General features: G+C 33.4%; 1 protein-coding gene across 5 annotated transcripts in view; it reads right to left on the bottom strand.

Moving 5' to 3' along the window:
• Positions 1-349: 349 nt before the first annotated feature.
• MFN1 (mitofusin 1) overlaps positions 350-13,341 on the bottom strand; it is a 38,929-nt gene continuing 25,937 nt past the window's right edge. For all 5 annotated transcript variants that reach the window (XM_081301235.1, XM_081301236.1, XM_081301233.1 and 2 more), the window contains 8 exons: positions 13,118-13,244; positions 12,732-12,836; positions 12,113-12,215; positions 11,742-11,971; positions 8,976-9,128; positions 7,914-8,110; positions 4,080-4,214; positions 350-2,274 (listed from right to left, as the gene is read on the bottom strand). In XM_081301235.1, coding sequence (XP_081157361.1) covers positions 2,196-2,274; positions 4,080-4,214; positions 7,914-8,110; positions 8,976-9,128; positions 11,742-11,971; positions 12,113-12,215; positions 12,732-12,836; positions 13,118-13,244 — 1,129 coding nt within the window. In that variant the 3' untranslated portion in view covers positions 350-2,195. The remainder of the gene's footprint in view (positions 2,275-4,079; positions 4,215-7,913; positions 8,111-8,975; positions 9,129-11,741; positions 11,972-12,112; positions 12,216-12,731; positions 12,837-13,117; positions 13,245-13,341) is intronic.

Below are 13,341 nucleotides of genomic sequence, written 5' to 3'. Positions count from 1 at the left end.
CTCTTCGACAGATGAAATGGTTAAAGAAAATGAGGTATATACACACAATGGAGTTTTACTCAGCCATGAAGAATGAAATTATGGCATTTGTCAGTAAATGGATGTAACTGAAGAACAATATGCTACATGAAATAAGCCAGACTGAAGAAAATCACAGGTCTAATGTTTTCTTTCATATATGGAGGCTATAGCAAAGTAAGGGAAAAGTGGGGGTAAGGGCTAGGATACCATAGAGAGCAGCTCAGCAGAGGAGGCGGCAATTGAGTGGGAGGAAGGACAACAAAGAGAAGGAAATGTGGAACAAAATTACACTATGTTCATGTACAGACCACAGTGAATGCCACCTTAAATATCTATAAAGCACCAATTAAAAGTAAATGAGTGAAAGGTAGCCCAGTAGAGTAAAGGAAGGGTAACAGGAGGAGGGAGGAAAAGTAGGGAAACCAAGGACTAAAATGGAGTAAATTCCATGCCTGAATGATGTCAAAATGAGCTCAGCTATTATGTACAACTATAATACAGTAACAGAGGAAAAAAATTGCTAGAGCCCCAAATGTAGTGTATCTGATTTTATAGTCTGGGTTGAGACCTGAGAATCTATATTTCTAATAAGCTCAAAAGTGATATTGATGATCCAGGGACCAAACTTTAAGAACCACTGTACTGTACTAATGAAGTAATACCAAAAATTCAAGTACTTTCATATAACTTGTAATCTAAATTAGCAGTAAGTACCCGATCTTAGAAACCTAATTGTTATAGTTGTCACCTAATTCCACTTGGTTGCCTGTACCATTTCTGGGGTTATAAAACAGCAAAAAATGGTAAAAACGAATAGTCATTTGTATTTAAATTTGAATAATGCATCCTAATATCTGATTTGCATAACAAATGTTTTGGAAGGGCTTCTATGGCCTAAATTATGTTATTGTTTCCTTCAAATATCTTGAAAAATAAGAGTTATGTGTTGTGAAAAGACCAACTAGTATTCAGGAGCCTTAAAAGGCACAGGAAAGAAGTATCGAGTATTAATGTAAGAAAAGAAGGCTGAAATGTTACCCTCCCACAAAAAAGAATCAAACCATACCTGGCCAAATGCACTATGTTCCCAGGGATTTGCATTTTAACAAGCGTCTAGGTGATGCTGATCTTTATTTTTTACAGCAAGATCCCAGAATGTCATTTTAAAACATTCCCATATAAGTTTCAATCAGTTTTTCATACAGAAGCAGATATAATACTTGAATCCATGAACATTTCATTAAGGTAAAAAATTACAGTATTAATTTTTAATGGAGCCATAACAAATTCATATACTTAAATACAAGTAAAAGCTTCCAGTGGGGGATAATCCAGCAGTTACCTTAGGCAAGTGCCTTCTGAAGAATAGCTTTTAAACATTACTGTTATCAACCAAAATGCAGACCTCCTATATCTTTGGCTATTTTTATCACATCAAACTCTATTCCTCCAACTAAGATAGAAAAGCTTTCCTTACTGGACTCCTAACTGGAGCAAAGTTGAAAATATTTCTTAGAAAACAGATAAGGAAACTATTTAGACTCTAGATACTTTTATAAGTGACTATAATAACAAATTTATAACATCAGTTTTAATGGGAATAAAAGAAGGGATAAAAACAGCATATTTATTAGTGGTTTACATACTTGCCATAATGGCAAAAGTGATTGTAACCTGCATAAATAGGACACTCAAGAACATTCCACACTCCTTGGAGGTTAGAGAAATGGAGCTTATAAAACAAAACAAAAAGTTGACTATTCCCATTAAAGAAGGCATCAAAAAATTAGTTGAGAAAAAAGATGAAAGGATCACTCTCTAACTCCTGGATACCAGGAAGCAGAGTTTTTCAGAATCAAAAACAAAGAAAGCCCCAATTAAAGAGCTCAAGGACCCACCCCTCAGGGGTCACAAAGTTGGTTCTGTTGCTTTTAACTAATTCATTATTTAACACAAAAAACTAAGTCTTTATCCTAAATTAAAACAAAGAACATATCCTAACACTTTTCTGAAATGCAAACACCCTGGGATAGATCATTACCAGAATCTACACAGGGATTTGCCACTTAGTTATAGTATAATTCATATTGAAGTCATTTCATAAAAATAACAACTCTCCCAATCTTCCAGGTTCCATTTCCTCCCATGACGTTCACCAAAGCAACCTCTATGGTTTAAGATTCTTCATTGCTTGAAAGTAGAAATTGCTTAGTAAAATTCTCCAACTCATTTTCAAGCTGAACAGCTTTATTTCTAGTTAAAAAAAAAATTTTAATTATCATAAAGGTCAATGAGAAAAATGCCTCATTCTTGCCAATCTTAAAAAGAAAAACTTGCTAACCAGCTATTATTAGGTTCCTTGGAACTCCTTGACTGTTACCCACCCTTTTCAGAATATTCACTGTTATATGCCACTGAAACTTCACAATGAATGCAGACTTCAATGTCTAGGACCTAAAAACAGCTTTACTGAGATAAAAGACAAAAACTTATAAAGAAAAAGATTTGGAATATAAGAAGACAGTGGAGTTATATCATCTTACATAGTAATTACATCTTAAGTCACGTACAGTTATGACTGTCTTTGAAAACTCCTTGTAAGTAAAGCACAAAATACTGAATAAGTCATTTTATGTACATGCAGAGAAGCTGGTATATGTTCCTGGGCCGTGATAGACCAAAAATATTTTCTCAACACTAGAATCACACTTGATGCAATAAAATCGCCTATAGTAATAGAGGAAAACTGTAACTAAAACTATCAGAGAAATAGACTTGTACCTCCCATTCACATGCTATGCCAGAGCACGAATTCACTGGGTGGGTGCCTGCTTATTCTCTATTTTAGAGAGGAAGGGGGTCTTGTTTTGTTTCTGCCCACCATGACTGAGATCACACTGAGTAAATGTAAATACGCCATAAACGCCATTGAATATACTTCTTCAGGTCACCGTGCTGAAGCATTAGGCAAGTTAAATTAAATTCTACCCAAATGCTTGAGCCTCATCTATTAACAATGGAGACTCTGCATAGAAGCATGCCTTGCATAACTGGGATACTCTCTAAGAAGTACATCATTTATCAATAGTTGATTTTTGTGTGTGTGAACATCAGAGCTTATTTATACAACCCCAGATGTGGTAATGGCCTACCACACATTTAGGCTACAGGGCATAGCCTACTGCAGCTTCTAGGCTAAAAATTTATACTGAATACAGTAGACAATTATAACATAAGGATTAGTATTTGTATAAACAAACACATGAGAAATGTGTTATATTATGACCTTAGGATGGCTATGATATCAGGGATAGAAATTTTCAGTTGCATTATGAAATCATGGGACTACCACTACATATGTACATTGTCATTGACCAAAACATTATTATGTGGTCTGTGACAAATATATGTTCCCACAATTCTGGTTACAAAGAGAGTTCCTGCAATTTGTAAATAGGGGCTACTAAGCTACTCTAAGCATAGGCAACTGTATGTTCCCTGGAAGTAGTGATTGCATTTTTAGATGGTGCTTAACAATTTTCCCAGACATGCTGGCAGGTTAGCTAATAAATAAGAAAGCTAAAGGTACAAACTGCTAAGTATAAACCCGACTGTGACACTTCCAGTCTTGCCCCAAAAGGAAGTTATATTAGATCTCAAACAATCCATAATTAATATATCAAACCAGAAACATACATTTTATCAGAAAACTAGTTTATTTTTGTTGCTTCATATTTAAACATTGAGAACAGAATTTATGGTCTTGACCATAATGGACTAAAAATTCACTTTAAATTACAGAACTTCTGTTCTAAAAAGGGACTAATTTGGTCTAACACAGAGTAAATTTGGATCTATAAAATTCCTTTTAATTCAGATATTCTCTCTCGCTGAAAAAAGCTTATATTGAAATTACTAAACATGAAATTAAATATGGAAGATCTTAATTTAAACACAGAAAGTTCAAAATTTTATAAATCATTCGTGATTTTATATAATTACATTTTGGTAATGAGACCACTAAATATTCACATTACTGAGAATAAAAGTTTAAATACCTTAAGAACTTCGAATTGTTTTGTATTTTCTCCAACTGATCTATTTCTTTGGATAATCTAGCAATTTCTTCTTCCAGATGTTTTTGTGTAATATCAACTTGTTGGCACAGGCGAGCAAAAGTAGTAGCCATTTCTCTTAAAATTAAAAAATAAATTAGTAGCCATGAACATCTTCTAAAATGAGGAAGCTTCAATGTGAAGTTTTCATAATCAGAAGAAAAGTTGTAAAACAACATCTAAATCATTAAGAATCAAGAAGGCAAAAAGAGAGAGCCTATAGAATGGGAGAAAATCTTTGCCACCTACATCTCAAAGCATTAATTTCTAGGATATATAAAGAATTCAAAACACTTAACACCAATACCACAAATAACCCAATCAATAAATGGGCAAAGGACGTGAACGAACACTTCACAGAAGAAATACAAATGACCAACAAATATATGAAAAAATGTTCAACATCACTACCAATTAGAGAAGAGCAAGTTAAAATTACACTGAGGTTGTGGCTAAGTGGTAGAGCACTTGACTAGCACGTGTGGGGCCATGGATTCAACCCTCAGCATCACATAAAAATAAACAAACAAAATAAAGGTATTAAAAAAAAAACTACACTGAGATTTCAACTCACTCCAATCAGAATGGCAATTATCAAGAATACAAGTAATAATAAGTATTAGATAGGATGTGGGGGGAAGGTACACTCATATATTGCTGGTGGGACTGCAAATTGGTACAATTACTATGGAAAGCAGTATGGAGATTCCTTAGGAAACTTGGAATAGAACCACCATTTGACCCAGCAATCTCATTCTTTGGTTTATACCCAAAGGACTTAAAATTAGCATTCTACAGTGACATAGCCACATCAATGTTTATAGTAGCTCAATTCACAATAGCTAAACTATGGAACAAACCTAAGGTGCCCTTCAATAGATGAATAAAGAAAATGTGGCACATATACACAATGGACTATTACTCAGCCATAAAGAATAAAATTATGGCATTTGCCAATAAATGGATGGAACTGGAGAATATCATGCCAAGTAAAATAAGCCAATCCCAAAAAACCAAAGGCCTAATACTCTCTGATACGCAAGTGCTAACACACAATAAGGGGGTAGGGAGAATAGAAGTTCACTGAACTAGACAAAAGGGAATAAACGGAAGGGAGGGAAATGGGAATAGGAAAGACAGTAGAATTTATTGGACATAACTTTCCTATGTTCATATATGAATACATGACCAGTGTAACTCCACATCATGTACAACCACAAAAATGAGAAGTTATACTCCATGTATTTATATAAAAATACACTCCACTTTGATGTATATCTAAAAAAAATTTTTAAAAAGAATCAAAGAATACTGCGCTACGAATGATATGAGGGAAGATATGGCACCTGTAAACTTACTGTAACTGTACGCTTAATTTTATCTGGCCTCTAGACAAATAAATGCTCAAAGACATAATATTATCTCTGCTATATGACTGTGAATTCAAATGAGCTATCAACAAGCAAAAGAAGGCTGTACTTCTTCAGAAGCACAATAAACCTATTCTCTTGCCCAGTTAAAATTTAAAAAAAAATTGAGACTGAGAAAGAAAAAAATCCTATGAACTATTATGAAGTAAGTGAAAATACTGTAAATCATCTAAATTTAATCATGCTTCCAAAACTAAAGGGTTAAATCTAATTTGAATGCTGGTTAATACGTTACCTTTAGTAAACACAATGTTTATATTTTTCCAATCAGGAGTATTTCTGATGTGTGTGCACCTACAGAACACAGTTAACTTACTAATTTTTCTGTGCAACTATTCTCCTGTGCATCTTCATCCTTTCCCTGGTCTTTTTTTTTTCCACTCCACCAAATCCCAGTATCAGACAAATAGAGCATGTTTCATTCTTTTACTGTTATAAATATTAATATTCACCTAGTATATTTTAACTAATTATTTGAGATTGCCTCCATTGTAAAGTCTTCTAAAAAAGAAAGATCAAGTTATCCTCAACTTTATTTTCCATAACTCTGCATAATTATCAAAATGGTAGGAAATAAATCAATGCCTGATGATTCAAAAAAAAAAAAAAAAAAAAAAAAAGCAGGGCATGGTGGCACATGCCTGTAACACCAGCTACCCAGCTTTGAAAGTTCAAAGCTAGCCTTTGTATTACAAAAAAGGCTTGAGATGTAGCTCCATGGGTTTAATATTCAGTAATAAGAAAAAAAAAATGAGAATAGAAAGCTACATTAACATTATTTTTATGAACCAAATTTCCTTTTTAGGTCCAGGTATCTTCATTAGAGAAAAGATCTTCTAATAAAAATAAATTAAAATTAAAGCTATCATATAAAATAAGACCTCAAAAAATATTTAATGAATAAATGGATGGATGGATGAACAAGTTCCTTGAACTATGTGGCCTCCATGTTGTTTTCCACAGCTTTAATTATGTTAAGACTTCAATTTTATGTCTGAAACAGACATAACTTTGTTGTAATTCTTGTTTCCATAGTCTAAACCATTTCATATACCACATCACTGCAAAATTATTTGTTTTAGAGCTAAGTTATCAGTATCACTCCCAGGATTCTTTTTTTTTTTTTTAGTTGTTAATGGATCTTTTTAAATTTTTTTAATTTACATTGTGGTACTGAGGATTGATCTCAAGGCTTCACACATGCCAGGCAAGCGCTCTACCACTGAGCCACAACTCCAGCCCACTCCCAGGATTCTTAATTATCCAAATCCCAAGCCCTGTACTAGCAGGGCCCTGTCCTAGGGTTGTTACCTTCACCTGCATCTCCCTTATACATCTGCCACACTGACATTTTCTTTTCATGTTCCTGATAACATCCCTTTCCTCTATTTTTTTTAATATATATTTTTAGTTGTAGATGAACCTTTATTTATTTATTTATTTTTATATGGTGCTGAGGATCGAACCAGTACCTCACATGTAAGGGGCAAGTGTTCTGCCACTGAGCTACATCCCAGCCCCTTTTTCTCTCTTTTTACTTCTGACTTGCATTATTTTCTGTCTGATCTTAACTTTTCTGAATGTTCAAATCTCATTTGATCAATCCTTTAGTAAAGATACTGACCCACTATCTTTCATGCTTTAAGTAAATGCTTAAGCCCCACATTTTAAGAATGCTTTTTCTTTCTCACACTACCTATCACTTTCACTTTGTATGTTCTCTTTCATTAAACTGCAACTATATTGAGCTTTTTAATTTTGCTCTCAATTATATCCAAATACATAATATTGTGCCTTGACCTAAGGGGAGTTCCATATACTTTAAATCAATGAAATAAATATTCAAGATGTAGAAAAACAGAAACTGGATAGACTAGGTATTTGTTTATTATGTTATAATAAAATTTTCTTGAGATCTAAAAAATAATACATTTAGACTAACAAGTTTGAATTATAAGAGTAAACACAATATTATGTCTATTATAAAATCAGGAATCTGCTCATAATTAAGCCCACTTGTTAAATGCTAATAATTCATTCAGTTTTCATAATTAAGAAACCACAAATATTTCAAGCACAGGAATATAAATTCAGAATAAATCTGCTAAAGAACTATCTTTTGAAAGCCCAGCAGAGTTCTTGGGATTTCCTATATACCAATTTCCAAATGTTCAAATCTAATCTATAAGAATGGTGAGAATAGTGATCGGAAGGGGAGTGGGCAGAAGTGAGGTTTAGTATCATTCTATCTTTCCACCTTGTTGGTGATTATACGATTTTCATTCTCTGCATATGTCATATTTCAAAGAATGTTTTTTAAAAAAGAAAGATGCATATTTCCACTTACTGTTGTACTTGGTGGCTACAGTTTGCACTTGTGAAACTAACAATCATCTGCAGTTTTTCAGTTGCATAGTTCACAAACTGCTGTTTAAAGGCTCTCTCCTTGGCATGGGTAGTCCAGGTTAGCCTTTCATAAAGATACAACGCTCCATACATACTCAACGAAACAGATATGAGTTTCCAGCCTACAGTTTTCCAAATCTGTAAGATAAAGTTACAGCTTACTCTGAAAAGAAAAAAATGCCAGTTGGAAGAAAATATTAAAACGCCTGTGGGGTCCCTAAAGATCCCTGAATTGTACCTAGTTTCTAAAAATGCATATTCCTTTTCTATAAGAAAATCTGAAGTTACCAAAAGACAATCAGGTGGAAAAGGGATCAGCACATATATATCAGGAAGAGCATTCAAAACCTGTAATATTTTAAGTTGATGTACTGAAAAATTATATAAATTTTTAAATTTAGGTCAGAGATTTAAAAACCAAAACCACCACATATTATGTGCTGTTAATGATATATATATAAATTTTTAACATGTAAGAACTACTACTATAAATAATGTTTAATACTTTAAGACAGATTCCCTTGATATTCAGAAGGCTAAACAAAGCACCCCATCTTCCCTTTTTTCTTTTTTTGTTCTCCACTGATCTACAATCTTTTATTGTTACTTCATCATACAAATATCATTTTTTTGTCTGCTGTGGTATGAAAGTAGTAAAGAAGCACTGTTTGAAAAATCGGACATGGTGGGAATGTGTGCAACTCAGTGGTAGAGCACCTGGTTAGTAGGTGTAAGGTCTAGGGGTTAATCCCCACCAATGTCAGATAAACAGAGACAGACAAGTAGATGGAGCTGCCCAGATGATAATGGTTCTTTCCTAAGCATTTATGTATTTTTAAAATTTAAGATTAGACTTGTGAAACTCTTCATTTATTACTTTTATCCTATTTATTTTCTTATTGCTTTATGGACTTGAAAATACAAAAAGTCTTTCCTTTCATGATCTAATAGGCAACTTTGCAATGAATTCAATTTTAATTATACTAAAAATAACATTTCTTACCACTCCTCCAACAACTATGATGCCCATAGAAGTTCTAGATGTAAGAGAAGCTAATCCTGTTATTAAGGTAACCATGAGTTCTTCCTGTGATGCATTATCTGGTGTTGCTGGATTGGTGGGAGCAGTGGGAGTTGAAGCTAATGATCTAGGAAGCTGATAAATTTAGGAGGAAAAAAGAGATTATTAAAGAAATAAGTATAAATGAAATAGTCACATTTATAAGACTTTAAAATTTCTTTTAAAATCATAGTAGCGAAACAATTTAAAAAATGACCCCAAATAATGAGTATACTATAAACATGAAAAAATAAATAAAATTGACTAAAAATTATTCTCTATAACATGGACCAAATGATATAGTAAACAATAATAAATATTCATAACATACAATGGAGTCTACCTATAACAATAATTCTCAATAGAAATTAAAACCTTTTGTAAAAAAAGGGCTGGAATGTAACTCAGCAGGATAGAGCATGTTCACAGTATGCACACAGCCCCAGGTCAATTCCCAGAACCAAAAAACCTCCAAAATCTCTCACATCAAAAAACAATCCTCAAAAAAGAAAAAAATAAGTTGGACTTCAAAACAAAATAAATCAAAGAAAATTAAAAGACAAACCAGAGACTGGAAAAATACATTTGGAAATCACGTATTTGATTAAAGGACTTTTTATCCAAACTATATAAAGAATTCCTAAAACTCAATACAAATCAATACAATTAAAAAATGAATAAAAGCTTGGCATGTGGTGCATGCCTGTAATCCCAGTGACTCAGGAGGCTGAGGCAAGAAGATTCCAAGTTCAAAGTCAGCCTCAGCAACTTAGCCAGACCCTGTCTCAAAATAAACAATAAAAAGTGTTGGGGATGTAGCTCAGTAGTTAAGCACTCCAAGGTCTAATCCCCAGAATATACCAAAAAAATATATATATATATATTTAAAAAAGAATAAAAGATTTGAACAGACATTTCACAAAAGAAGGTACATGAATAGTTAATAAGTACATGGAAATATGTCAAAAATCATTAATCATTAAAGGAAATACAAATCAAAAGTATTGAGGTACCACTTCATTTCCACCAGAATTAAAAAAGACAAGACTATAACAAGTGTTGACAAATATTCTGAGAAACTAGAATCATCATACACTGCTGGTGGGAATGGTGCAACCATTTTGGAAAGCCGTGTGGCAATTCCTCAGAAAGTTAAACACAAATTTGCATGTGGTCCAGCAATTTTACACCTAGATATATACTTGAGAAAGGTGAAAACACATGTCCACCTAAAAACAGATACATGCATGTTCATAGCAGCATTTTTCCTAATGGCCCTAAATCACTTCCTATTCTGATGTTCAACTGATGAATCGATAAATGTTTTATCTAAAACAGAATATTACTTGGCTGTTAGAAGGAATGAAATAGTGATACATGCTATAACAATATAATAATGAAAAACCTTGAAAATATTATATTAAATGAAATAAACCAGTCACATGAGGCCATGTGTTACATGATTCCATTCACAGGAAATACCCAGACAGGGCAAATCCATATCCCTTGATATACAATTAGAAGGTGATTAATGGTAGGGCTAGAGATAGGAATAATGACTGAATTTTGTTTCAAGCTACATCCCCCTCCAAGTGTATATAAATGTGTGTGTGGATATATATATAAAATATAGTTAAAAAATTATTCTGAAAGCAGGATGTGTTGGTTCAGGAAGGAAAGATCTCAAGTTCAAGGCTATCCTAAGCAACTTAGTGAGACCCTATCTCCAAATAAAAAATACTGGTACATAATTCGGTGGCAGATTGCCCCTGAGTTCAAACTCTAGAACCAAAAAAAAATTGAGGCATTTTCCTCACTTTATTTTGTCCTCTTATTAGTTAGCAGTTTGGCTATTTCAGTGTTTTGTTGGCAGAACAAACTAATAAATCTCTTGTGCACTGGTATTAAATGTAAATTGTACTGTATATAAAACCATACAGAGGAGTTGGGGTATGGATTGAGGTAGGAATGATGACTGACTGACTAATGGGCATATGGGATCCTTTTGGGATGACAGAAATGTTCTAAAATGGGATAACAGTGATGGACTTACAGTTTCATAAATTTTCTTAAAAATTATTAAAACTATTAAATTTCTAAGTTTTTCTTTTGAAGTGTTTGCATTTATTCCAATTCATGTGAAGTCTGAAAATGAAATCTTTTTAAAAACCCTTGTTTCAAAAGTAGGGCTGGGGATGTGGCTCAAGCGGTAGCGCGCTCGCCTGGCATGCGTGCGGCCTGGGTTCGATCCTTAGCACCACATACCAACAAAGATGTTGTGTCCGCCGAGAACTAAAAAAAAAATATATTAAAAATTCTCTCTCTCTCCCCCCCCCACTCTCTCTTTTAAAAAAAAATATTAAAAAAAAAAAGTTTCAAAAGTAAACATAGAACTACCTATAATAGAGTACTAGGTAGGGGCTGGGGTTGTGGTTCCGTGGTATGAGGGCCTGGGTTCAATCCTCAACACAATAGATAGATAGATAGATGGATGGATGTCCATTGACAACTAAAATATATATATAAAGAGTACTGGGTAAATACTTTGGAATTGGCTATCCCTTATAATGCATACCTAACTCAAATGGCTGTTAGAGATAGATATTAGCTTAAAAACATGCAGATTTGCAGAAGATAGTTTGAGTAGAGAAAATTGCACAAGTAAAATAAGAAAAGGGAGTCTCAATTGGTAAAATCAAAGATACATACCTGAAAGATAGGCTCTGATAATCCAAGCAATACCCTCTGAGCATTTGTGGGGCCCAAGAATCGATGAACAAGGGAAGACCAGCCCAAGGAAAAACGAAATACAATATCCTCTTGAAAATCTGAACATAACTTGTGGCAATTTAGGTCATAACTGAGGTCAAATTTCTTGCAAGGGATCAATGTATGAAGTTTATTCTGTATACCAGCTGGAAGTAATGGCTTCAAATTTTCTGGAAAGAAGAAAATTTTATTACATTTATTTTAAGAAACAGTAATGTTTAACCTTCTAAGAATATCCAAAGGAAAACAAACCATTTACCAAGAAAGAAAGAAAACAAAACCACACATGATATTGTAGATATAAATATTACCAATAATTTCTTGCTGGGATTGAAGCATTGAGGCATTGACTTCATTGGTGCACCGATCTGCCAAATTTCTTCCCATACCATCTTCTATGTGCTTATTTAACTCCTGTTAACAATGGTAGATGTTCATGTTATTTTTTTCTCCAGAAAATATATAGATTTTATAAAGACTTAAATGTTTGAGGATAAATTCTGTGGGTTTTTTATTTGATGCTGGGGATGGAACCCAGGACCTCACACTTGCTAAGTATATGCTTTACAACTGACCTACATCCCAGTCCAGCCCCTCGGTACAGTTTTTTAAACACATTTAAAAATTTTTTTTTAACATATTAAACAACTTTTTAAGATTTTTTTCAATTTTTCATGTGGTGCTGGAGGTCAAACTCAAGGCCTCATGCATGTCAGGCAAGCACACTTCTACTGAGCTACAGCCCCAGCCCCACTCTGTACAGTTTTCTGTGCAAAATAGTTTACATTCATTACCAGTGCACAAGCGTTACAACAGCTTGTATAGTAACTGCCAAGAAGATATTGAAATGGCCAAACCAATAAAATAAATGAATACAAAAGATGATGATGAAAGCATCTCATAACAACTTTTTAATTACAATTAACTCACATTTTTATATACTTTCAATACACTTGGAGTTGGATGAAACTCAGAACAAAACTCATCAACCAAAACAGATAGTCGACAAATTTCATCTGTCATAGCACACGAAACCTGAGAATATTAAAAAATTAGAGTTAAAAAATTAAAACGAGATTACCAACTACTCAAAAAAATAAAAATGAGAAAAAGTATCATACTGTTTTTAAGGTAAGGGTTAACATTTTTACCATGATCAAAAAATATGTCCAAGGAAAAACGAAATACAATATCCTCTTGAAAATCTGAACATAACTTGTGGCAATTTAGATCATAACTGAGGTCAAATTTCTTGCAAGGGATCAATGTATGACGTTTACTCTGTATACCAGCTTTAATCATAACATTTTTGTTACCTTGTTTGCTACCTCCTCAGTGACCTCCTTGATTTTTTTCTTAACATCCAAAGTTAAAAGGTTCATCTGGTTTCGGATAAAGTCCAGTCTGTCAATTTGGTCTTCCCTCTCTTCCATTGAATAAACCCTATTATATTATGAAGAGCAATCAACATTCAAGACACACTAGAGTCCCAAAGCAATTAAGCAACGATACTCAACTATGCATTGAACCATCTACTAGC

Source organism: Spermophilus citellus (assembly GCF_964194105.1).
Source record: "Spermophilus citellus genome assembly, chromosome: 7".
NCBI classification, from domain to species: Eukaryota; Metazoa; Chordata; class Mammalia; order Rodentia; family Sciuridae; genus Spermophilus; species Spermophilus citellus.
This window is presented reverse-complemented; position numbering and strand designations above follow the sequence as displayed.